Here is a 27,267-nt window from a genome sequence, read left to right on the forward strand (position 1 = left end):
TTATGGAATCAGATCCTTAATATTTTTTTCTTCCTCCCCAGGAACCTACTTTTGCTGCAAACAAGCAGATATTGTGCAGAGATACGTGGTCTCTCCTGGAGTCTGAGTGGACTTCTGAGTCTGTGAGTACTTTTGGCTTTAATACAGGTTGTTGTAAATAGTGAATAGAAATATTAATAAGACCAGGCTGGTCTGTAGTGGTGTAAGACTGAGAGGAGCAACAAAGTGGAAAATAGAAACAGCTTCCTTCATTCTCATATCACCTGTAAAGGGAAATGGAAAAAATTAGCTACTCTGTGGGTCATCTGAAATATTGTTGTAGACCAAGTTAAGCCCTACTGGTGTTGTAAGCAAGCATGGTACTATTTTAAGAACAAATGGTGCTGGTTATCCACAGAAACATGTCAATGCTGCATGTGTGGAAAGAAAGAGTCTGATTCATGCTGACTCTACAACACCCTCTAGGGATGGGAGTTGTAGGACATAACTGAGGAGCTGCTTGGTTTACAGTATAGTGGGAACAATGTTGCTGATGCAAAAGTGTGTGGAGAGGGGTGTGCAGTGTCTGGCCCTTTCTACACACCACAAAAATGGTCTTTAAAGCAGCTTAAATGCCCTTTTGCATTGCTTTAATGGCTTTGCTGCTTGCAAGTTTGATGGTGTATTCCGCTTTAAAGGCATTGCTGTTTGCACATTCGTCAGCGTATTCCACTTTAAATGACTGATACGTAGCAAGATATTTAGTTTGCTACTTAACGAAGTGCAACAGTGCACGGGGCTCTGGAAGCCGATGTGCTGGGGGTTGGCAGGCCCCAAATAGTTCAGGGGCTATGGGACCTGGCGGCAGCCCATGCAGACAGGCTCCACTGAAGAGGAAAAAAAAGCAGCAAGATTGATCTTTTTCTTTTCTTTTCTTTTCTTTTCTTTTCTTTTCTTTTCTTTTCTTTTCTCCCCAGAGCCTGCCTGCCTGCCTGAGCTGCCCTGGGGCCCAGTGCTTCCTTCCATGGCTGAATGGGGACTGGTGCTTCCCTCTGCGGCTGTACAACCACTTCCCCTGGGACGCCCGAGCTGGGTGACAGCAGGCTGGTGTCACCTGGAAGCCCCCATGCAGCTCAGGGACCACTCGGCCCGCTGGCAGCTTACCTTCTCCTCCCCCCCCCCCCCCCCCCCCCAAGAGGCAGGTAGGGATTGGGTCCCCACCTTTGTGTACATGCCATGAGGGTTTAGTTTAGCTTAGTTCTCCCTATATTGAAGTGGTCTTTTAGAAAACCCACCATTTCAATTTAGGGAGAATTAAACCCCCATTGCGTGTACAAGCTGCTATGTTTCTGTTCAGTTCCTGCATTCTAGCCGCAGCTGCCCATCCTCTGCCTCCACGTTGGAGTGGATTTCATGATCTTCAGCTTCCACACAAAGCTGATTCTGGAAGGGTACCAAGTACCTTTTGTTATATGTTGAGCGCCTTGAATCTCTCTGGCTTTTTTTACAGCCATGCATACTGAAGGGGGTCAGTAGCTGAGCTTACCAGGAGGGAGATGAATTTCATTCTAACAAGTGATAGTCAATGCTGGTGAGTCAGGAGCCACATGAGCAGTCAGTGTACCAAGGAGCCACAACATATATGTCCATAGGGGAACGGTGGCAAACACATTCCAGCCCCAAAACTGAAAAAGTACATTAGTTAAGAGAGTTATGTTGCATTATTCATGATTCAGGAGAAGCAAGCCCAATGCATACTGTCTTTAGAAAAAAAACTTTGATGTGATTTTATGTGAAGAATTCACAAGTAATAAGTTGAAGGCTTGGGGGCTGCTGTCCTGGGTATCATTGCTCCCATTGATTTGGGTGAGGAGAAGTTGATTTGATTCCAACTCCCTCATGTATTCTGTGTTTTGAATATACAGCAAAATGGACCATAGAATCATAGAAAATTAGGGTTGGAAGGTACCTGAGAAGGTCATCTAGTCCAAACCCTTGCAGGCCCACCCCCAACTTTTAAACATTTAGGAAAATGTAACTCCTTACCATTTCATGTATTTATGCAAATTGATTTTGGACATTTTTATTAATACTGGACAGCTGCCAATGGTGTGATGGCAGAAGGAGCTAGAGTCACGAGGAAGACCTGGGTGCCTAACTGTGACTTTAGGTTCCTAAGTCCAAAATCTAAAGAATCCTTGCGTGACCTTATGAGCATCTAAGTTTCTGCTAACAAAAGCCCCCTGATACTTATGTTTCTGCCCCTGGTCATGCACAGAGCCAGCTAAACCTTGATAATACCAAGTTTTTTGGCACTGAACTCATGTCTGAGACCCACACAAGCATGGACTTGTACCTGATTCTTCCACCTCACATATGAATGGTCCAACCATTGAGCTTGAAGGTTCAGGCTCTTGCTTGCATTTTTTTTTCACATAATTTACTTTTATGTGAAGTTAAGCAGCTTTATTTCAATTTTTTGAAAAATGGCAGTTTTTTCAAATAAGCATAAAATTAGTTTTTCTGTAACAAAATTAGAACGTTTCATGGTATTTGAGAATGGAGTTGTCCAATGTGCAAAATGACTGCAATTAGTCGTGAATATGTGAGAACAATTTAGAAAACAGCCATTAGCGGTATATTCAAAATCAAACAATGGTGGGAATTTTGGACTACAAGAATATGTGCGTATGTTACAATTTTTAATGAAAATTTATTTCAAGTCTGCCAAAAAAAATCAGAATATTTTTAAAGGTAAACAATCCTTCTGCTAAAAGTCTAAGAAAACATTCTATTTTTCCTCCTGTTTTCAAGTAAAATATATTTGCAGCTCTCCTTGTACATTTTCCCAGGAGTTTCAAGGGCCTAGATTTTCATTTGGTGTACATCACATTAGCACTGCTAAAGTAAAGGAGTTGTATTGATTTGTACCAGATGAGGATCTAGCTTTGATTTTTATTTTTATTTTTTTGTGGTCTGGTTCCTTGTATATGCACACAACATATTGGTTATTATTAATAGAATAGCATATTAAGTGTTGCTAAATGTTACCTCAGAAGACAAACATGTATCATCAAAGGACATTTTTGCAGAAGACAGGTAGGTGTTGGTGATGGTAATGTCTTCTAGTTCAGTGCTGAAGTGCTCAGACTCCTTTATGGCATTATAGTTTAGAGCCACACTGTAATTAGCAGGTTTCTCTGACTGTTTCTGCTGGCAGTTGCAGAGTTTCCTGAAGGCTGCTCTGAATTTCTGGGACATGAGATTGTAAATCACAGGATTGATGGCACTATTTAGATAAATGCAGATTCTACAAAATAACAGGAACCAATTTTCTTGGAAAGGCTTGGAGAGAAAGGAGTTTACAACAACCAATGTCCGATATGGCATCCATAACAAGGCGAAGAGTATTACAACTACGGCCAGCATCTTGGTAACCTATGGGAAACACAAAGATAAACAGAAGATTGGAATTCAGTGCTTTCTAGGCAAACGCACATTACAAGCTATATATCATGTGGCCAACTTCAGACTACATGTTTAAACCTCCCGAATTTCACGATGATCTGAAATACATCTGGTTCAGAATTTAACCCCATTCCTTTTAAGCTGCAATAAGACAAATTCACAGATCCGAACTCCCATGAACATTTATAGAATAGGGTTTGGTTCATTAGGGCTGATGGTCACCTATATGTAATCCCTATCTAAGGCTGTTTGCCACTACTATAATCAGGAAGAAGTGTCTACCCCCACTCGAAGGAAAGGAACTCATGTTTTCTTCAGTAATATTAAGAACTTGCTAACCACTGAGCTACCTACCAACTTCAACGGCTACTACCAAGGTAATGGTTGAGTGCAAAATTAATGTTAACCCCCATCCATGTCTGACTCAGATTTGTTTTAATCTTAAAAGCCTAAGCATTTAATTTAAAACTAGGTTTTTGCCAGATGGTTTATATTCCATGATTTAAAATTTTAAATTATATCCTAAAGTTTGGGGATAATCTTCTGAGTTTTAGAATTCTAGGAAAATTTACTGAGTTTGTTCTTTTAATAAAAGAAATTAAAAATATTAACCTATGAGAGATCCAAAAGAGCTTAAATAAACTCAGTAAAAAGAATGAAAAATGTGTGTGCAAAAATCAATGTGTTCCTATTCTGATCCTTTCGATTGCAAATGCACGTATCACTTTAAGAATGTTAGGTTTACCAGTGTTTGCTAAGTAAAAGGCAGTATTTGCAAGTTAAACATTTAAGAAAGTTTAAGAAACATATTAATAGTCAAGGTGGCATATTGTTGATGATGAGTTAGCCCAGTGGAAATATACCACCACATCAATAGCAGGACTGCCCAGTGTAAATCAATATAGAACACATGCAGTTTTGTATGCAGGAACTGGGCAGGGTCAGGATACTTACTAGTTAACTGAAAAAAGTGTCTTCATTGTGTTTCTTTGTCTTTTCCTTCTCTTGCCAAAATAGAATGATTGCAACTTACTGACAAACTAATTTATCACCAGCTGATCAATGTTGTTACTCATTATACCCAGCCTCCTTACTTTGAGTAGCAGAAGAAATATGGCAATGCTAAAGCAGCTCCTACTGCAATAAGTGTTATTCAGGCTATGTGGGTATAATTTCATTGCTTCCAGGAAGGATATACATTTTAATTAATTCAGCAACGGGCCTGACGTTTACATTGTTAACTCTCCTAAAACCCCTCTGACTATGTTTGCTTATTTTATTTTTATGTCTTTATTAAACTGTAGGAGGGGACATAATTTTCTTGTTTTGTAATCAGATTGTTCATTATGTAGAAAATTTTCAGTTTTATTGCCCAAGGTATACACTTTCCCCTATCTGGGTAAAAAAAGACATATCAGCTATAACTAGTTTTCCACACTTGTGTTTTTTCTCATCTTACTTACAGATATTTATATTTATAATTATTTATATTTATACAATTTTAAACCTGTAACTGTTTATTCCACATTTTATGAGATAGCTTAGGAATTTAAAATACACATGCAGGAAGTGGTAGACCCAGCTGTAGTAACCTCCTCAGATGCAGGGTGAAACTTTCACCTCCCAGTTGGTGCTCTAACCATCAGGCTGTTGGCCATTTTGAAGCAATGTCACTGAGCAGAAAGGCATGCATGATGCATAGGAGCAGAGAGAGAGAGAGAGAGAGAGGGAGCAGTAGAGGTAGCCTGATGATACAACCCCTCTCCACTAAGAGAGGGGTTATCTGAATTCTGGTTTCTAATCTCATTTTGATTATACAGTGATTACAGCTACATGTGTGCTTTAATGCACATTAGCCTATTTTAATGTGCATTAAAGGGTCACAAAAAAACATGCTCTTTAGCTAATGTACATTAAAATAGGTCAATGCACATTTTTCTAGTACTTCACAATAGAGGGTGTGTCTACACTTGCATTAATGCATCTTTTCTCATGTGCATTAAATTTGGTACCTCTGGGCATTTTTATACATGCTCTGGTAGGCGTGGGGAGGCACTTTAATTAGCAAGCCATGCTAATTAAAAGTGCCTGAGTTTCATGTGTATGTGTCTCCACACTGAAAAATGGTGGTGGGGCGCTTTGAACTAAAGCTTATTTAATGCTCATTTAATGAGCTTTAGTTCAAAGCACCCCACCACCATTTTTTAGTGCAAAGATGCTGATACATGTGATGCTAGAGTCTGGTGGAGCGCATTCATGTCCATGTTCCAGCAGACTCAATTAATCGAGTCTGCTCCAATGCACTGGATTTCCAGCATGTCAAAGCAGGCTCCCTGCACTTGTGTAGCAGTCCTCCAATGAGGGGTACTAAATTAATGCACAAGAGGCTGCGCTAACGTATAGTAATGCATTAGTATGCTTTTTAGTGACAATGTGCAACAGACTATTTTACTGTGCATTAGCATAATGTAACTTTTTTTTACGTGATACTTTAATGCACAGTAAAATAGTCTAGTGAGCATTAAAGCACATTTGTGGATGAGCCCAGAGGTACTAGATTTAATGTGCATTACCTAAAGTGCATTAATGAATGTGTAGATGCACCCAGTATTGGTAAAACATAAGAACAGTCATGGATCAGGGACTGGAAACAAGAAGTCCCAGATCCAAATAAGTGACTTTGATCAGTGAGCTACATGATCACATTTCCACTTGTTTAATCTCATTTTATCCCTGGTTACGATCTTCAGGCTATTGTATAAAAGATGGGCAGTTACATCACTTCCCAGGAATGTGTTTTTGAATGAGCCCTCATTAGTGAGATTTGAACTGAACTCAATGCCATTGTGTGAAACATGCTCAGAACATGTGTATTGGACCTGGCCTCTCCTAAGCCTTAGATAGGGGCACACCTTTTTTTGTGAAGGCCAAACAGCTTAAAATGTCAGACAGGTACCAAGAAGCTCATTTCAGCCATCCTGACAGTGCTTCTGGGCATGTGCAGTAGCAGAAGTTTACACCACTGAAGCCACATAGATAGCTACAGAATCTCAAACACCCAAGCTGTAGGTATTTTTTGTAAACCCCTCACTTGGATTCAGGCACTTGACTTGTACCTAAGTTTTATTTTTTAACACATACATGTTCTGGATCAGGGTAACAGTGTCTTGTAATTCTGTCAGCCATGCTATACTGTTACCCCATTTCACTCTGGGCAGGACTGAACCAGGCTGGATAACAAAGTTTCAACTGTTATTATTTTCTTTCCTTCCTCCCTCCAAGGTTGTTTTGAGTTCAGTTGCAGATAAGCTTTTAAAATGAAGCAAGTATATTCAGATGAGAATAACCACTCTTCATGGGAAATGATCCACTTATTTTAAGGGAGAAAGAACTCTATCATGTTTGTGGTTCATTGTACTGGTTGTTTTTCCAGTGTGACCCAGACCAACTAGCAAATGTCGCAGTTTGGTATAGGCGTTCAAAGAGAGAATGAGTAATAGCAACAATCTTCACAGATAGAAAGCATTTTCTTACCAAATGTTCAGTGAGGGGTTTTGAGATCATCTCTAGCCAATCACAGGCTATTTAAATATCATCTTAATTTTAGCATAGCTGTATGGAGAATAGTGCAGACATTCACTTATAATAGTTATAGTGGGTATAAGTTTGAATTCTCTGTTCTCTTTGGAGAAAATTAATCACACTCTCTTTATCAAGAAATGAAGAGTTCTTACTAATGGGATTTAAGGAAAATAACTCATATAATATAGTGGTATAAAATGAATTATCTACAGCAAGGGTTGGGAATGCATGGCCTGCAGGCCCATGAAAAGATTGGATTTGACCCATGACTGGGGGGAATCAGCAGCATACAACAGCAGGGAAAAATTTTCCATCCTGTCTCCTACATTTCTTTGCTACATACCCTGCCCAGTGTGCCCTGGACAGTGTCTAGCAGGTGGCTGCCACAGGCTATGTGCCCAGCTTTGTGCCACATACTGTTCTCTCATTCCACTACTGCAACCTAATCTTACTCTTGCTGCTGAATTCAGAGCTACCCATCACAATTAGTGATGAAAAGTAGGGGTGAATGGTGGCAACTCCAAGTGGAGGCTGGAGTAGGGGCCATGACAGCAGCCTTGGCACAGAGCAGGGAGGTCTAGGGCACTGCACAGGGGATCAATAGCCCACAGCAGTGGCTGGGTTACAAGGAGTGTCCCACCACTCATAAAGGTTGCTGACTCCTGGTTTGTGGGTCTGAGCCACAGCACATTCAAGTCAACAGACATTTTTCCACTGGCTTCAGTGGGCTTTGGACTTGGGCCCTAGACACTGGACATGTCTACATGTGTGCCTGACTGCAGTTGTTACTGTGCAGTCATTTAGCTGGACTAACGGTAATAACCATTACTGTGCAATCCTGGCAGTACACAGGTCTTTTCCAACCCTACTGCACAGTAGTAATCAGATACTATGTAGTAGCTTATTGCTACCTCACTCACAGTAGCACTGGCATCATGGTTCATGCCCACTGATGCTACAGTGACATAGTATCTCGTGTAGGCATGCCCACTGGTATCTCTGCTCTCTGTCCCTTTTTCTGGTCTGACACTCTTTGACCCCCTCACCATTTAAACCCCCCAGCCACTGTGCTGAAGAGAGTTCAGGGAGTGCTGCTGGGGTCACAGCCTGCTTACTGAAAGCATATTGGGTGTAAACAGGACTAACATGAAAAATAACAAGGAGAAATGTACTTTCAAGTACCATTCATGAAGACATGGCTTTCTTATGTATGCATCAAGTCTGAGTTGAGCTGGTAAAATTTAATTACATCTGGATTATTGAATGGGAGACCTACTGCAAAGGGCTGAGTTTTGTTGGAAATTTATTTCTTTTTGTAACACTGGTAAGTAAGCGTTTCTAGTCCCCTCAGAAGTGGTCACAGAGAATAGGAGTTGTTAAAAGTCTCACTTACAGAACAATGACATTCTCACTCAAGTTGTAGGTGGTTGTGTTTCAACTCTAAAAGCCCCTCATTCATTCAGTTCCAAGGACTGAAGGTTGGGGTCTGTTGCATGTAAACCAAGATGAAATACTTCTTACAGGTTCTCAAAGGGATTTAAATCTACAACATGAGTTGATCTGAATGAGCTGTTATGGATTTCTACTTACTGAGGAATAATGGGCCAAATATTCCTGTTCGTACCTCACTGGGGTTGCTCAGGCGTACCAAGGAGAATGTAGTCTAATGTGTTTAAGTATAATAATCTTACTAAAGCTCCTGTGCCAATTTTCAGGCTGCCGGGTATTAAGCATAATTAAACCTTATCTATGTTTCAAGGCAAATTCTTTTGAGTAATAGCTAATCAATGCAGGGCTGCTGTAGGAACCAGGATTTACATGTTTTTCAACCTTATTTTGTTACTTTCCTTCTAATGACGCAAAGGGCCCAATTCAAAACCTGTTGAAGACAACATATAGATTTATGATGGCTTTCCATAGAGTTTGGATCAGGCCACCAGGCTCTAAATCCCTCAGTAATTATTCATATGAAGGATAGCACAGTTTGTTTGCCCTTTTCTTGGGGATGTGCAGTTCATATTGTAGATTCAGAATACAAATTATTCTTAGTCGAGGAAATTGAAAACATGACTGAATGGCTTTGGGCAAATCCATTTTAGGCCAAATTAGCAGCGTACTTTCAATAAGGATGAAGTGGTTCAGTTTGAATATATTTCTGGCTGTACTTTACCACTCTTAAGATCCAGTGATTTAGGTTCTGAAAATGTTCTGGAAAACATTTCAAAAGGCTCCTACTAAACAGATTCTTAGTATTTTAATTCTGCATTGATATTCTTATACTTCCTGCTCTATGAATGGCCTCAAAAACCTCTTTGTATTAAGTACTCTTATATGAGAGAGAATTAAATATTCAGAGTATTCCCGCTTTGCTAACTACGATAATTGTTTTCTCCTCTGAATCTTATTTTTATTGTCAGCAGATAAAAAGTTTAGTCTTTCTAACTGTGCTAAACAAGTATTACAAGGTTTTAAGGGCTTCTGGTATTTCTCTTCTTTTGTTTTCCACACCATAAAGCTAAAGCTTTCAACGCTTATTGAAGTCTTGAGAATGTTGGATGCACAAAGTAGAAGGATTGGGTCTAGGATATGAATCTAGAATATTGGTATAACAATAATAATACAGATAGATTTGAACAAGTTTCATCGCCAATAAAACAATGCTGGCTAAGGCTGTATTTTTGCATAACCATTTTGTTATAACATTTTGTTAAAAACTGACATTTCCCTGTGCAAAACATAACACGTTATTGACTGGAGAATTGAGAGTAGTAGAGGAGTAAGCAAAGAAAAGAAAATTTTCTGTAGCAAAGTCCTGGACTCCCTTCTCTTCCTGAAATCTGACTTCGTTTCATCCTCTTCTTTCTATTTTCAGTAGTCTAGTCTGTAAGACTTTTCCTTATGTCTATTTCCTGAGGGGAACTAAACCATTCAAAATGGAGAAAGAGAAAAAAGCCTTCCAGAATTTAAGAGAAATGGGCCTCTTCCCTCCAATACTCCCTCCTCTAGAGACGAGGAAAAAAAATCAAACTAAACACCAACAAGCAAAAAAATAAGTAGTAACAGCTTCCTTCTTTTCAGTTTGTTCCATCCTTCAGCACTTATTGTACTTACACTATACAGTATTTGTATCTATTGTACTGAAACACTGGTCAGCTGGAATGGATCATTATGAGATATGCTCATTTTTTCCTTATGCAGTTTGATCATTTACTCTGTGAATATCACATTATCCATTACTAAATTGCAGCATTATCATACAGAAATAAATGCATAAATAAATAAACAGATTGAATCTTAGTGGTTTTCTAGATAAGAATATGGAGCCAAATTCAATTCAGCTCACCTTGGGGTGCAAATCTGTAGTGAATCTGTTTTTAAAAATAAACAGACAAACAGTAATAAAAAATGGCAAACATTTTCAAAGAATTCTGGTCCTTTGAGTCCCCAGACAGAAACCCTTAGCACTACTATGCTAGACAATCCTATGTATGCCCTGAACTGTGCCCAGCAATCAGAGGGCAAACTATACATAGTGATAATATAATAGAGATGATGTCTCTATATATGGTAGGTGAATATATTATAAATCTACATCCCTGGAAATTGTCAAGAGATGCTTGTCTGCCAGAGATGATCCTGTCTTAAGCAGAGGACTGGAGGAGATGACCCCCCAAGGTCCCTTCCAGGCCTACTTATGTATGATCCCGATTCTGTGGTCAGAAGCATGCTCGTTCTAAATCATAGGTGATATAAGAGAGAAGTGCTGGCTGGCAGGATATGTGCTGTAATGGTCAGATTCAAATGATAGTTTTCACCCCACCTTACTTCTGATCATCTGCCCCAGAGGGTGATTCAAAGGATCCAGACACCTAGGATTTCCATAGCATCAATGGGGACACTTTGGAGATACCTCAGAGCAATTCAGGTTGTGGTGTCCTATGCCATGAGTGGGGAATGGTAAGGACAAACAAACAAAAAACCAGCCCAGAGATGTTTAGCACTGTATACCCAGAGAGGGCTATACGGTGCCATGGGGAAAAAAGCAGCAGCACAAATTTGTGCCACTGCACAAGGTTCTGGTACACCTCCCTCACCCCCTACAATCCCCCTCCTCGCCCCCCACATGTGGGGTTAGTGCAGGGGAAAATGCCCCAGGTGGGATAGAGAAGCTGAACCCCACCCCCCAGTGCAAATTAACAGCGCGGGGAATGCCTGTATGTATGGTGTGTGCGATGTGTGGCACCACAGATGGGTCTGCAGCATCACAAACCACACATCTACACTCATCCAGATGCACCCTTAGAGGCTAACTGTTTCAAAAAGGCATAAGTTTTTGTAGGCAACATCTTACATCATCACATGTTGTGACTTGTGAAATTTAAAAAGCAGAGAGTTGCAGAAAAAAGGAAGAGATGGTCTCTTTCTGACCTAAAAGTTAGAGTCCCTGTGGCTGCATTATTTCTATTTTGCACACAATGATGATGGAAAGTAAAGGACATAAACAACATTAGGAGCAGGGCTCAGGAACCACTCTGTACAGAAATGCCATAACCCCTAGGCTACAGAATAAGACTCCCCAGTATAGTTTTATATTACAGAGTTTGAAAAACTGAAATAACTCCAACCTGCTCCCAATTAAGCACCTATTGGGCATGTCTACGTGAGATGTTAATGGAGCAGTAGGCTAATAACACCGTGCAGTACTGTACTGGGCAAAAACCATGCTAATATGTTACCATGTAGTAGTATTACGCTACTGTGCTGTAAGCATCACCAAAATCTCATGCACTAGCGCTACTGCACAGTAGCTCAAGTTACTGTGCATTGATTTAGTACTTGGTTAACCAAGTGCTAAACTTAATCAGCAGTAACTACAGTGCATTAATGAACATGTAGATGCGCCCACTGAGACATTTTGAATCTGGCCTTAAGTACCCTGTGTTTAAATGGCCCAGATCTGCTGGCATACTTCAGGGCTCATTTGTTTCACTTGGCTTTGGAAGAGAGGCACTGGGAGCTATGATACAGGCTAATGTAAAGCGAGTGAGTAAAATCTGAGTATTTAACACTGCTTGATTAAAAGGAGGCTGCTGTGTGAATTATGTATTGTTAGCAATTGTCAGTGATAGGCAGGACATTCAAAGCCAAGGTATGGGCACTTTTAATGTTTTCCAAACTGAAGAAAATCCACACAATGCACACAAAAGAATGAGTAAACAGACTAAGTGTTAGTGTGTGTGTGTGTGTATTTTTATACATATATGTATATACACTACTGCATAAGCATTATAATGACCTAGAACAGTAATTAACAATTTTGTTTAATTTCTCTTCATGTTGCTTTCAACGGGAAGTTTGATTGAGTTCGGGGGATACAAAGGGAGGCTGGAACATAAGCCAGTTCCTCAGATTTGAGTGACATTTAATTCAAATTATTAACCAGTTTTCTTCAAACTTTGTAGGAAATTTCTCTATAGGGCTTATAGCAAACAGGGTATTTTTGAGACCCAAACTAGCTTTATTGTGCAGAAATTTCAGAGATGTTAAACATCACTGTAAAGCATCCTTCCAGCCTGTTCACATGCTTTTAAAGAACAAATCTTTTGCTTGTGGAATAAGTTTGCATAAAATGGCTAATATCAATAAAATGCATGAGGGAAAAGAGGCAGATTCTCTCACTAGCTCTGAGCACCAATCTGTTTGCTGTCAGACAATTCAAATTTGTGTAATTAAATCCTCTGTTATGCTGTACTCTGCACATGTTAAAGATATTTAAATGGGAAAATACATCAATAGCTTCTTCAGGTTCAATCTCTCACTTTTTGCTCTTTGGGGAAACATGCAAGCCTGATAAGTAGGATCTCTCAAAGACTGAAAAAGCACAATTCCTCTGTAGAAGTGTTATTAAAATAGATTTCTAAAGCACCTTAGAAAAGTTCAGGATAGACAATAAGGGCAGAAAATTATTAAAAGAATGTAGTCTTCATGAGTGCAGTTGAGTATATTATTGATGTATATGCATAAGTAAGATAATTCAGAAGAATAAGATTGCAATGCTCATCTCTGGTGAAAGAGTTAGCTTCTGAATGACTAATGTTCAAAATTATTCAGCCATATCCTGTATACACCAGAGTCTTTTCATTTTCTAATATAAAATTGAAAAGGAAATATCTAACTAGGAGTCATCAACTGAGTAAGAATTTCTGCTGAAAGGTTTACATGGAAATTGCCACAAGATTGGGGCATTAGATTTGGCAATAATACAAAATGCACAAATGTACCACAGCTCTAGTCCTGAAAACATTTAATTATGGGACTATATTTTTTCATGTGACCACTGCTGCTGTTTCACAATATTGTGTCCTTGCAGTTCTTTCATTGAACATGCACTTAGTGAGATCAGCTTCACCATCAGTTGAAAGGGAATGCATGATTTTTCAATCCTGAATGTCAAGTAGAAAAGGAATATCTGTTTAATGCTTTAGTGTCTTATTTTTTTTGTAAGAATGACTATTCTAATATTTTTCCCTGGAGTCTTAAAAAGCTATTTGTACATCCACAAGTTGTGACACTACATTAGACAGCAAGTTTTGGAGAAGTGAGTATCACTTTTGGTTAAATCAAATGCCTGTGGAAATTGAGCTAGGATCTCACCCGTATCTAAAAAAATGCTTTCCAATATCCATCTTTGTTCTTCCTGCTATCAGATATGGATAGTTCTTGTATGGATCATACAGGAACAAATATAGCCCTCTAAATACTCCAAGAGCACCAAGGCAGACAAGGTTCCTTGGGTGAATTTGATATCTTTTATTAGACCAACCCAAATAGTTGGAGAATATTTATTAAGCAAGCTTTCGGGTTCAAAAACCCTTCGTCAGGCTAAGGAAGTTTCAGCAGTTGGTGTGTGCTCTTCCTGGATGGGATGAGCACTAAGATTTTTTTATGTTTGTTAGTAATCTATTTAAAGGTAAAGTCCTAAATTCATAATTAGTGATGTACACCAAGAAAAAAAGCAATCAGAATCATTATTTTAGTTCATTGTCTTGAAACTATCCATCCCAAATTATCAGGGACCTCAAACACTGAATTTGCATAGACACCCTCCCCTTTTGTTCTTCATGAAACAAATGAGACTTTGAACTGTCTGGCTTCAAAAGACACTCTTGACAAGATACTGTCTTCTACTCTTATTGATCTTACCCCTAATCAATTTAACAGCTTCAAGTGCTGTGGACTGGTTCAAGTACAATGAACTGGACAAACTGTGCATGCTCAAATGGCCCACGCCCAGCAAAATGTCTAGATAATCTTTTTTCATTCAATGACAGCCAAAGGGACATGTCTTCACTCTTGTTGACTTGTGCAGTTTCTTCCACATTTCACCTGGAGAACAGTATGGTGACATTAAATCAAAGTTTCCTTTAGTATTAGAACCCTTCTCTAGGAACCCAAATATTCTCCCATGGTATTTCTCAGCAGTACATCAAACTCTTTGTTTCAGCAGATTAACCACACCATTTTATCTTGCCAAGATTATTGAAAGAGCATACTGTCATCATTAGATCTCAGAAATCTACTAGAAATCACTGGGGTCAAGCATGTCCTTGAAGTTAGGAAACCTGCTTAAACTCAAGTAATGGGTTAATGCTCTATGCTGGATCAGGAGCAGAGTGTACAACATACTGCCAAAGTGATCCTGAACTATAATTCCGCCCCAAAAAGGAAAAAGGGCCCAAAACTCAATTCTCCACCCTATATTAAGTATTATCTCATAACCTTAGTGACTGGCAAGGGCCTGATTCAAAACTCTTTGAAGAGGACATCCATTGTCTTAACTAGCAAATTTTGTGTCATGAGCACAACCCTGCCAGAGAGCGAGGTACTGCTGCCATAGTAGAGGCTGCCCACCAGAACTGCCACTGCCACGGTACAGACTCCCCAGGAAGCTGGCATTCTGGTGCCTGCTCTAAGTCAGTGCCAGGCTTGTGTGCCACTTACCCACCCCTACTTATGCTACTCCCATTAACTTAAATAGGGAGGGTTCTGATCTTAAATTTCTGTTGCATTTTATGCCAGGTGATGTTATACAGCCAGCTGGGAGACTGAGCTGATTCCTGTTTTTTTTGGAATAGTCAATACAAATTCTGAACTAGGGGGCTGGGGGGGAGGAGGGGGGAACCCATGGAGAGGCCTATGCAGAAGACCGAAGCTTCAGGATGAACTGGATACCATTCAAAATGGAGCTCCATGTGTAACACTGTATTGAAGTTTTCATTTTAATTAATTTTAAAATACGCTAAGCTGAATTCTGCTCTCCATTAATTTTGTATCAAACCAAAGTGACTTTAACAGGGTTATTCTAGCTTTACAAGGTTATAACTAAAATAAAAACTTATCATCTTCTACTATAATATATAGTTATTTAATAGTTCTGGTAAATTGTCCTAATTTTACCAACTGCCCATAATCAACAAAAAATGATTACCCAACAGAGGTGGTATTTGACTAATAGCCACATTAGTGGCTATATAAAATGTACTATAAATAGGAGAATGAAGGAAGAAAAAAATCCAGGCCTATGCCTTGCCTCCTCTTCTAACTCATATTTTGAGGGAAAAAAAAATCACTTTGAAAAATAGAAAAGTTTTAGAAAGCTGTTTGTTTTCTCTCTCTTGTCTTGCCTAGTTGTGCAAAAGTATGCATTACAGGACTCCAGTATATGACAGACTTCCCTTAATTGAAGATGCATGGATCAGAGCTGTGTCATTGACAAATATACTTGTGCATTCTGCCTGTCAGGTACTTGACATAAATAAAGGTTAATTAAAATAACAACTCAATGGAGAAAAAAAATCACTTTCTACCTCAAATATGCTACTCTGAGTCTGCGCTAATATAATACTTATGGTTTTGCAGCTATCTATTGAGTTTTCCAGGAAAAATATGATAGAAGAGATTTTCAATTTCCATGCTGTACTTCTATAAGTTTTACTACTTTTAATATTTCAGGTTTTTTATAGTTCCCCCAAAGGCAAAAGAGACTTTTTGTTTTCCTAGGCAGTTTGAATTTAATCTTTACTTCAGTGGATAAGCACGCTCTGTAGCTCATGCTACAGTAAAGAAAGTGAGTTGAGCAAATTCAGTCCCATCTCTCCATCATAGTTCCCCTACAATAGCTACCTCCCTCCTTAAACCTGAGTCTCCCTACCTGCTTTTCTGTCATACCTGAGATGCAAATCCCTGGCTCATCGCAAGCCTTCTAAGACCCAAGGGTTGACCACTTAAAAGCCTCCTGCCTCTCTCAGTTGACAAAAGCCTTGTACACTGTACTTGTTTCCTTCCTGGTCCTGAGTATATAGCTGTTCTAGATGTAAGTTCAGGTACTCTCCATCCTTGGTTTGGCCACTTCAGTGGTTTGAGGCATGAGGAAACACCCAAAGCCACTAGTGGGATAACACACATTTAAGTGCACAGGACTAAGGATATCTTGCTAACTGGTCAGCTGCTTTTTCTATCAGCATTTTTCTATCTTGGGCTCACTCACATGCTCATGATCAGGGTACTGGAGTCTGCTTAATTTTTCCCCATGGTTTTAGTTGCTTTTCCTGCTTTTTGCACACATGGGATCAAATTCTACCCTGTTACTCTAGTGTAACACTAATGAAAAGAATGGGAAAGAACTATTGGGAATGAAAAGAAAATATTCCTGGTGGCTACATCTACATAAGATGCTGACTGCATAGTTGTTACTGCACAGTTATTTAAACAGAGTAACCAGAGTTACCATGCAGTAGTGTAGTCAAACGGCTTTTTCATGACGCTGACTGCACAGAAGCTGGAGACTACTGTGCAGTAGCATTGCATCATACTTTCTGCCATGTGACACTACTGCTCAGTAGTCTCAGGCTACTGTGCAGTCAGCATCTCATATAGATGTGGCCAGCAGGGCTTAAGTCTGCCCTCTCTTTTCATAACTCCTTGAGGTCAGAAGGAGTTTTTCCTGGGTATGTGTTACTGTTTACTTAGGGTGAAGTTCAAATCAACTGGTTGAAGTTCAGTTGGCTGAAGTAGCCAGTTGATTTCAAACAGCTTGTCCTGTACATTAGTGCAGAGGGTGATCTGCATGCTTGGCAGACAGTTTTACAGGCTCTTCTCTCTGCCTGGAGATAGGAGACCCAGGGCACAGGTCAGGGCTAGTTAGCTGCTGCCCGATGGATCCCGCCCCTTCCTCCACAAAGTACAGCTTCCTTCCCTGGGGAGGGGTCAGTCTGTACAGGGAGGTGGGTCCAGAGTACCCAATCCCCATGGGGAGTGAGATCCCCAGAGTTTGGGTCCAGGAATGGGCGGGGGGCGGGGGGTGGGGGGAGGGCAGGGGAGCAGGGTCAGTCTACCAAATCCCATGCTCTTCTGTCCAAAAATTGCAAGGCCACACCAGGACCTGAGACCCTGGTGTCACATGGGCATGGCTTGGTGATCCAGGTAGAGTCTGTAGGGGTGAGGTGATGGTGGAGGAGGAATAGGTGCTACAAGGTGGGGCAGGAAATGGGAGTGAGTGGGGATGGGGAGTCTGGAACAGAGGTGGTGGGAGAAAGAGGATTCCAAGAATGGGGGAAAGGGGTAGGCCAGACCATGTCCACGTGGAGGGCAGTGTCAGGTATGGGGGTGGGTCCCCCACAGTTTGGTGGTAGAAGAGGGCCCCCAAACTGTGGGATCCCATCCCACTGGGACCTGACAATGCCCCCAGAGCATGGACACAGCCTACTGCTCTAGATAGGATGCATGGAGGAGGGAATGGGGGCAGGGGGGGAGAACCCAGAAACACAGGGCTCTCTGGGGGTGAGGGTGGGGCTGAGCCATGTCTGTGTGCGGGGGGGGGGCAGGAATGGTGGGGTGGGATTCCCACAGTTTGGGGGCAGGAGAGGATGGGTGTAATCTGCCAGAACCTGCCCCCAAACTGTGAGGTCCCACTCCACCAGGACCCGAGACCCTGCCACCCCCCTGCCACATGTTCAGGTAGGGTCTATGAAAGGGGGAGGAAATGGGCAGGAGAGGACTGTGTCCATGTGTGCCTGTGTAATGGTGGGGGGCTGGGGGGTGTCTCTGGGGACTGCAAAGCCGGAGACAGGCCAGGGTCTAGGTGGAGGGGCAAGGGTTAAGAGGCTTAGGTTCAGCAGGATTGGGGGTGGGCCAGGGTCTGAGTGTCGGGATGGTTAAGGAAGTTCAGAGAGAATTGGGATAAGGGCAGGCTAGGGTCTGGTGCTGGTGGGTGGCTTTCTCCTGCCATCAGCGGCTGGGGGTTGATGGTTTGAGCTGTGGAGAGGAGCTGGGAAAAGCCCCTGAGCTGTCAGGGGAGGGGCTCTCTTTCACTCCAGTTGCAGCATTAGCCCACAGTCAGTCATAAAGCATCTCCCTGGAGGGGAAGGGAAAGAGGTGGGAGCAGGGTGCACTGGGATGCCAAAGGGCATTGCTGCATCCCCAGTCAGTTTGGGTTGTGTGCAAGCTCTCCTTCAAACATGTATACCCCAGTTATTGGCACTTCAGCCACATCCAGTGTGATGGAAATCTCTACCACATGGGCCATTTTTTAAACTGTTGAAGTGCTGTGAATGCTTGTCCACAGAGCATTTCTGTCAGTGGAACTGTGATTCCAGTGGCTGAAATGTCACATTTGTGTGTGCCCTTAGCAGGCAAACTCCTTGGGGGCACTATGTTTTTCCATTTGATTTTGTAGCACTAAGCACATTTTGGATGCTGCCATAATATAGATCATATTAGAAATTTCAGTAATAATGGCATGCCTTCATGTCCCCACCCCATGTATGCAAACACTAGTTTTACTAAAAATACAGCAATGATAATCCATCCAGTTTAGTGGCTCTATGAAGAATCTTTTCAATTTTTATAAAACACAAAATATATATTGTACATTGCATTTTAGTTTTATAACACAGCAATAACCCCTGTCTGAAACATTAAGTAAAACCCTAAATAAAAAGATGGTTCCAGTTTTTCAAAGGATGCTAACCAATATAAAGTACTCATCACCAAGCACACAGAGCTGTCTTATTAAAGGCTTGAAAATTGAAAATTAACTAAGAGGAAAAAATCTCATTAATGTTACAAAACCAATGCAAACACTTCTAGCTCAAAGAGGGAAGTAGAAAGGGAGACATAAAACCAAATACAAATAACAAACATGCAAACAGTTTGTATATTTCTAAACACGAGATCTCTTGACCTGCTCATGTTGAATGTCCTGCTGATCAATTAGCTTGTGAGGTGAATGCAGTGCTCACAGCAGAAAAACAACCAGTCTCATTAAACTGTAACAATTTACACTAGGAAGTACTAACATCTTACTCATCCTTTATAGGTTTTGATCATACCCTACACCTATCCCTCTGCACACCCCATCCTCCCCCTGCTGTACTGAGCATTTCAAAATTGATGACAACTTCAAACATTATATTTACAGGAATTAGGCTTCCTTTTGAACTTACCAGAAGACCAAGAGCCTGATGCAGAAGATTCTAAGGTAGTAGGCAAGGGGGGGGGGGGGGGGGGAGGTGGAAATAGGTGCTCACACTTAAATGAAAATTTTAGTACATTATGGACCTGGGCATGGCCCTGAGAGGTCAGTTGGCTAATGGTGCCCTCTCAGGACTGGATCTTAAAAAAGTGTGAACTGCTCTCAGTGTCAAGTATAATATTAATTAGTATTGTGAAAACTGTTGGTACAGTTATGTACCTCTAAACTATGTTGGCATATGTATCAAGTTATAATTAATCTGATCAAATCTGTTATCCACTTTGAAGCATCATCATTTAATATCTTTGGTGACAATGAATTACCCAACAGATGGAATAATAGTGATACCGATACTTTAGAGTTCATTTAACACTTTCTATTTCCAGACTTCTACAACCACAAGCTACTTATCTATATTTCATAGCTGGGGAAACCGAGATACACAAGGTAGTAATTTTCCAACAGTCTAGGAAAGACATCAAAACTCAGGTCTCAAGAATTTCCAGTTTTGTTCCCTATTTATAGATCACAGAAATAACTCAGGAATTACCTGGTATATTTGCCTGCATTATTAGCAGAGTGCATTTTGACGGGAAAGGCATTTTTTTCTTCACATTTAAATCCTCATGTTAACAGTATATATATATATATATATAGCTGGCTTCTTGGAACATCAAAATAAGACACTCAGTTATCTCTTAACACATATATCCTGTATATGCCTAGAGTAGGCAGTAGTTTATAGATAGTCCATAGGTTCAATATACTTAGTAAAATGCTCTAATTGAATGCTGTGAATGGGTAGATTTTAAGATTTTCTGCATGTCTTTAAACTACATAAAATGCTCTAAGAATACTTCTTTATTTTAATCAACTCTACTTTTATCATTTTTCTACATAAAATCTAAAGAAGTGATATATATGTTTGAGAGTGCTTCTCTATGTTTTATAAGTATTTATCATATTTATATCATCTAGCTTAACAAAAAAATAGTACATTTTATACTTTTTTACACATCTAGAGGATCCCTAAAGCAATGTTATTTAGGTTTCAAAAAGCTATTTCTTTGAGTTTCCTACCTGTCTTCTAGAAGCAATAGTGCTATTGAAGCACCTGTTTGTTGTCTTGGAGTTCACATTCTTGCTTTGGTGAGTTGAGTTGTTTCTCCATGTCTTAGAATTTTCTTTTGGATCTGAAGGGATGGGATTCAGGAATAATATTCTCGCAATCAGACCATAGAGGACAGTGGCCAGTATCATTGGCACAACATAAAATATACCAAAATCCATCATATATATAGGGGAGTAGTAGCTTCTGGACACCTTGTAGCCACAGGACACAACAATGGTATCTTTGTAGACTACAGTGTTGAGATCTAGAAGGAAAAACCAGAGCATACAGTATATGGAGGTGAAAGCCCAGACAAAAATAATGATCTTTTTGGCTCTTGAAAAAGTACATAGGAATTGGGCTTTGATTGGGTGGCAGATGGCTATGTATCTCTCAATGGTGAAAGCCGTGATGGAGCAAGAAGAAGCATTGATGCCTAGGTACTGGAGGTAAGTAATGCAGAGGCATCCTGCATAACCATAGACCCAAGATCCATAGAGGCTCTCAGTAATGTTGGGTAGTCCTGCAGCCATCAGCACCATGAGATCAGCCACAGCGAGACTCACCAGGTAGCAGTTAGTAGGAGTCCTCATGTGTTTAGTCCTGAGAACTACCAACACCACCATGACATTGCCCACTATGCCAAGTCCACAGATGAAGAGGACCAAGAGGATGGTAACCACTTGGTATTCAGTAGTGATAATTTCTTGACTTGGCAGCAGCCCAGTTTGGTTCTGTTCATCCACTGTGCCATTCTCCATCTTCACCAGCTTGGAGCTGTTTCTGCTGGGCAATTGCATTCAGCACATTTTCTCCGTTCTCCCCTGCAAAAACTTGAACACAACAGGGAATGTATGATGTATAATTCCATAGCACATTTTCCATATAGTTACAGCCTCACACTTTCTTCGCTCTAAGGTTCCTGGACTTTCTTCCTTACATGTCTAATTACCAGATTGGCAAGTCCCTTTCAGATCCCATTTCATTAGAACAGTTTAAAAAGCAGGTTCCCTATAGCTGATCTATGACACTCATGAGAACGAATGCAGCTACAGATGAGAGCTTTCCCTCTGCAGAACAGACTGCCTTTGAGGGGAGAGGAAGGGGAGGGGGAATTGAAGAGTCCTTTCCCTATTCTGATAGAAATCCCCAGGCAACTAGCTAACAGTCCATAGGATTGGGCTGACCCAGCACTACCAACCCAGGAGGCAATCACAGAATAGAGGAGGTGGAGACAAGAATGAAGAGGCAAAGGGAGGGAGAGAGTCATGACCCTCAGACTTCTTAGCCTTTTACACAGCTTTGCCTTTGTGCTGTCAGATGATTACTCTCATGTGGTGTATTGATCAGCTGGGTATAAATGAAGTGCGATCATTTTGCAAAAATGTGGCATAAATTTTAAAATTCTGGTTTCCCACAGTTACTTTTCCCTGTGTAAATGAAGATAGTGGCTTGCACTTACCTTACACTCTGTGAGGTATTCAGAGTTGTATGAGGCCCTTCAGAGTTGAGGAAATTAAAACCATCCCAACTTTGGAAACCAGGAGAAAAACCGGTATTGCACTTTACTGCACAATTTTGCCTGACAATGGCTCTGTCACTAGGACTGCAGAGTCCTGTCACCCCTAAGCCCTCCCAGTTCTCTCCTGGATCATATAGCTGCAATAAAACTGTCAAATCACCGATTGTCTCTTAATGAGAATACACATAAACACTGTTCAATGATTCATAGTCTTCTCTCCCTTGAAGAATCTTCCCTAGTAACACAGTTCCCAGTCAGAATGAGTAAAACCATGAATAAACAAGGCACTCCACAAATCATCCTGCTTGATCCACTAATGAAAAATCCAAACAGACCTGTATATTCCCTAATCCAAGTGCACCTGGAGATGTGTGCTGTGCTCCTGTCTTATAGCCTGCTGTGAATCTCCATGCTTTACAGAGAAAGTGGGTAGCTCAGTTAAAGGGCTCCTGCCTCCCTTTGTAGTATCTTTTCCCAAGTCCCTTTATTATCTGTTACTAATTGTAGTTGCACATTTGGAGTCTGAGGAGTAAATCTTCTTGAAATCCATAATCTCTTCCCCCATTTGTAGCATGTTTGTTGTTCCTTTTTACGGTTTGTTAGGAGCTGCAGTATTTCCAGAAATAGTACGTTGCAGAAATGCAGAAAGACAGCTATACCTCAAAAGAGATTTTAGATTCAGAGATCCTCATTTAACACAAACATGCAAAATAATGATTTTTTTTCAAAATACACTTTCAAGTAGTGATGAGAAAAAAGAGCCTACCTGCACCATAGTTGAAAATCTGAATCAGACTATGTTACAGGTTTAGATATATTTGGTTAGTTTTTCCCATTATTCTTCATTTTTGCCTACTTGCACTTCCATGCTGACCAGAAATTAACAGGGAAAATATTTTACATTCTACTTTCTATCTGTCAAAAAAAAAACACTCTACAAAATTGAGCAAGGAGAATCACTCCCATGCAACAGGTGGGTGCTGAGGCACAGGGAGGTGGCTTGCTTGTTCACAGCTTCACAGTGTTCAAGAGCAGGCTGGAGGTAGAATTCAGGTGCTTTGCCTGCCAGCCCCGTTATGTGTCACCTGGGTCATAGTGGAGATTCTGCTCTGTAGGATTTCCATCCCTGTTATTCAGCTCCAGGTATTTTAGATAAACTAAAAGAAAACACAAAGGTGCTGCTATTCAGATTTGGGAGTGGACAGAATGGCACTGAACTATTCCTATTGCTCCAACATTTTATCCTGCAGTCCAGGACAATTCCTACATTTCTGTTCTTGGGTCTTGGTAGGTGGCACCCTACCTCCCATAGCTGTCAGTAGGAACTGAGGAGTTCAACACTTCACTGGAGCAGTCCCTTTTTCACAGGCAACTGACTCCTCGGCTAAGTACAGCCATTCAAAAAGCCCAAGCCTGAATCAATTCAATCTTTGCAGGTTAGTCTAACCTGTGTAGATTGAGCTCGAAAGCAAGGAAATGCAGCCACATGCCTGCAGGCTCAGGCTAGAAGCCAGGGGGTGCTCCCTTCCCTTCTGCAGCAGCTGCAAGACTGGAGGGAAGCTGATCTGGGGCAGGGGTGGGGCCAAGCCCTGGAAGGCCTCTGAGTGTGATTGGGGAGGGGTTTAAACCTCACCCTGGCCTGCAGGGTGCCCAGCCAGGGTCTGTCTGGCTTTTCCCTGCCCAGCTCACCACTCAAGCAGCTGAGACAGGGGAACCTTGTGTCAGGGCTGCCTGTCATCTTATGTAGAGTTTAAAGTATGGGTGTATAGAGGATGGTCTGGACAGGGATGCTCCTGCCTCAGGCAAGGGCTGGGCTAGGTGTGACCCCTGCAGGTCCCTCCCAGCCCCACTCCACTAGGATTCTGTGACCTGATCCAGAGAGGAGCCCCCTGCGCTGCTCCTCCAAGAATGGAGCATTTCAGGTCCCCGGTCTTCTGCAGACAGAAGAGTGGGAAAGATCTGGGGCCCGTTTCCCTGCCAGGACAGTCACCTCCATGCTGGGGCTGCATGAAGCCAAGGGTCTCTCTGTCTCTGTCTCTGTCTCTCTCTGTCTGTCACACACACACACACACACACACACACACACCCCTCCCCATACCCATGCAGTGAAGCAGGGACTGGTGTTGCACAGCCCTTGATCTCTGCCTTCCCTCCCAGTGGGCTTCCCACAACCACAAGCAGGGGTCCGGGCCCCCCCACTCATGTATTTTAAAGGGACAGAGGGAGAGAGGGCCCTGACCAGCACCCTGGACAGGGAGGAGGTGGGGACTCCTTGCTGCTGGGCCACTGTCTCTTTGGGGGTGCCTGCCGCGGGGCGGCAGCTGCCTGATCCCTATGATGCAACAATGGGGAGAACATGGGGCATTCAGAAGTGGGTGCCAGACCTAGGGACATCTGCAGAGAGGCTTCTCCTCTTGCTGGGGCAGGGGAAGGCTGTGGCACTGATCAGGAGACAAGCAGGGATCCCTCTCCCCCAGTCTCCAGTGATGACTTTGCCTGAGTCACTCTCGTCCACCTCTGGGGAGTCACAGGCGCTGCTAGGGAAGTTGCCAGTGCTTGCCTGCAGAGTTACCAGGCGCTACAGCTGCCTGATTGCAGCCTCCTCTTTCAGACCAGCTGGGCCAGCCACTGCAAGCAGCAGCAGGGCTCAGCATGACCAGGCGTAGCAGCAGTGGCAAGTCCCCCAGGAGGAACTAGCCAACCCCCACAACACCTGGGCCAGCCTGCACTTGGCCGCCCAGCAGCTCCACTGCTGCTGCAGGGCTGCCCTAGCCAAGCTGCGCAACCAGGCACAGCACCCAGAATACCTGCGCAGGGCCCAGGGCCAGCAGCCAGGGCACTGCAAACAGAGAAATGGCCCTGAGGTCTCCCTGGGCCTGGCCTGGCTGGGGCCATTTCCCTGCTTGTAATGCCCTGGCTACTGCCCCTGGGCCCCATGTAGCAGCTTCAGGCACTGTGCCTGGGTGCACTGCTCATCTGGGACAGCCCCATGGCAGCAGAGGAGCTGCCGGGCAGCCAGGTGCAAGCTGGCTTAGATCCCATAGGGGCCGGCTGGCTCCTCCAGGGAGACCTGCTGCTACTGCTGTTGCTCCCAGCTATGCTGAGCCCCACTGCTGCTCGCAGCAGCTGGCCTGGCTGATCTGAAAGAGGGGGCTGTGATCAGGTAGTTACAGCACCTGTTAACTCTGCAGGCAAGCACCAGCAACTTTCCCAGTGGCGGCTGTGGCTATCTGGAGGTGAGTGAGAGTGCCTAAGGTGGAGTCAGCAGTGGGGATTGGCAGAATGGGATCCCCGCTTGTCTCCTGATCAGTGCCACCTCCTTCCTCTGCCCTGGGGACACCCACCCTGCACCAGGCCTGGACCCAGGTGTGGCCCTGGTAGGAGGAAAAGCCACTCAGCAGGTGTCCCCAGGTCCAGTGCCTGCCTCCAAATGCCATGTGTTCTCCCCATTGTTGCATCACAGAGCGGGGCAGTACCAGGATCCCTCCAAGGACACCTCTCCCCCTGCCTGCCTGTCTGCCTGCGAATTAAGGCAATTCAGGCTTATGTATACACGTGCATATATTAAAGCGTATTAATGCTGTGTGTATGGACTGATCTGGGACTAAAGTTAGTCCCAAGTCAGTCCATACACAGTGTTAATGTGCCTTAACATGTCTACATGGTCATTAATGTGCAAATAGCCTAAAATCGCCTTTTTTTAAGGTGCATTAAAGGTGTGCATGTGTGGATGTGCATCCTTAATGCGCCTTAAATTGGGCTAAAGCACATTAAATCAGCACAGATAGACATGCCTTTTGAGACCTTTTCATTTAGAATGTGAGCTTTTTCTGATCATTCAATATTTCTAGATAAGCATTTTAATAGTCATAAAAAACAGCTACTGCTTTACTGCTACTGTTTTACTCCAAAGGGCAAAGGAAATCAGTTGGAGGGTCAGCTCCTTCTATTACAGTAGAACTTGGTCCTTCTACTACAATAGAACTTGGATAATTTATATCAGAATAGTGTGCAGCCAGTTTAATTCACAGCAGATTGCTTAATGAAGGGCAGCAGCACAACTGTTGGCTAAGGCTTTTGTTTCAAAACTCAACTGCAGCATCTCAGCAGTCCTGTGCAGCTGTTTGCTGTGGCTGTATATTCATAGATGCATAGATTGTTAGGGGCTGGAATGGATATTGCGGATCATCGGGTTCAGCCCCCCCACTCTAGGCAGGAAGACAACTGGGGTCAAGTGACTCCAGCAAGGTAACTGTCCAGTCTCCTCTTGAAAACCTGCAGGGCAAGTGACTGCATCACCTCTGGAGGGAGTTTATTCCACAGTCTGATCACCCTGACTGTGAAGGAGGGTCTGAGCACCCTGACTGTTTTTCTTGGTATTAAGCCTGAAGCGGCCTTCCATGAGTTTGTATCCACTGGTTCTGCTCTTTCCCAGGGGTGCCCTGGTGAACGGTTGTTCACTGAGCTCCTGATGCACTCCTCTGATAAAGCTGTAAGCCACTATCAAGTCCCCACTCAACCTTTTCTTCTTTAGGCTTTTCTTCCCAGGTCCCTCAGCCTTTCCTCATATGGCTTGCCTTGCAAGTCCCTGATCATATGGGTGGCTCTTCTCTGGACCCTCTCAAGTTTTTCCACGCCCAGAACTGGACACAGCACTCTAACTGCGGTCTCACCAGTACTGAGTACAGCAGGAGTATCACTTCCTCAGTTTCACCCTAGATGCATCGATTGATGCATGCCAGCATGTTGTTTGCCTGCTGGCCACTGCATCATACTGACAGCTCATGTTCATGTGGTGGTCAATCATTACCCCTAGGTCCCTTTCAGCCGTAGTGCAGGTCAGGCTGTCACTTCTGAGCCTGTATGTATGTTGAGTGTTATTTGCCCCCAGATGGAGCACCTTACATTTGGAAGTGTTAAACTTCATCTGGTTTTGGTTTGCCCAACTCTCTAGCCTGTCCAGGTCTGCCTGTATTTGCAGCCTATCTTCTGGTGTGACCACACTGCTCCATAACTTGGTGTCATCTGCGAACTTGGCCAGTGAGCTTTTAACTCCCCAATCCAAATCATTGA

At 42.5% G+C, this 27,267-nt stretch overlaps 1 protein-coding gene and 1 long non-coding RNA gene across 3 annotated transcripts; one reads left to right on the forward strand and one right to left on the reverse strand.

Moving 5' to 3' along the window:
- Nucleotides 1–34: 34 nt before the first annotated feature.
- On the forward strand, nucleotides 35–2,914 carry LOC132249242 (uncharacterized). Its single transcript, XR_009460641.1, has 2 exons — nucleotides 35–122; nucleotides 957–2,914. It is a non-coding gene; the product is annotated as an uncharacterized LOC132249242 (long non-coding RNA).
- TRHR (thyrotropin releasing hormone receptor) lies at nucleotides 116–21,759 on the reverse strand. 2 transcript variants are annotated; one of them, XM_019495820.2, is made up of 3 exons: nucleotides 20,642–21,759; nucleotides 3,031–3,417; nucleotides 116–263 (listed from the first exon to the last, which is right to left on the reverse strand). In XM_019495820.2, exons 1-3 carry the CDS (start codon nucleotides 21,470–21,472, stop codon nucleotides 255–257), a joined length of 1,227 nt encoding a protein of 408 aa, XP_019351365.1. In that variant the 5' UTR covers nucleotides 21,473–21,759; the 3' UTR covers nucleotides 116–254. The 2 variants fall into 2 exon arrangements, with proteins under 2 accessions (XP_019351365.1, XP_006265839.2); XM_006265777.4 differs by lacking the exon at nucleotides 116–263 and having other exon boundaries at nucleotides 2,997–3,417.
- Nucleotides 21,760–27,267: the final 5,508 nt, after the last annotated feature.

The sequence above is a fragment of the Alligator mississippiensis genome, chromosome 3 (assembly GCF_030867095.1).
Source record: "Alligator mississippiensis isolate rAllMis1 chromosome 3, rAllMis1, whole genome shotgun sequence".
Classification (NCBI taxonomy): Eukaryota; Metazoa; Chordata; order Crocodylia; family Alligatoridae; genus Alligator; species Alligator mississippiensis.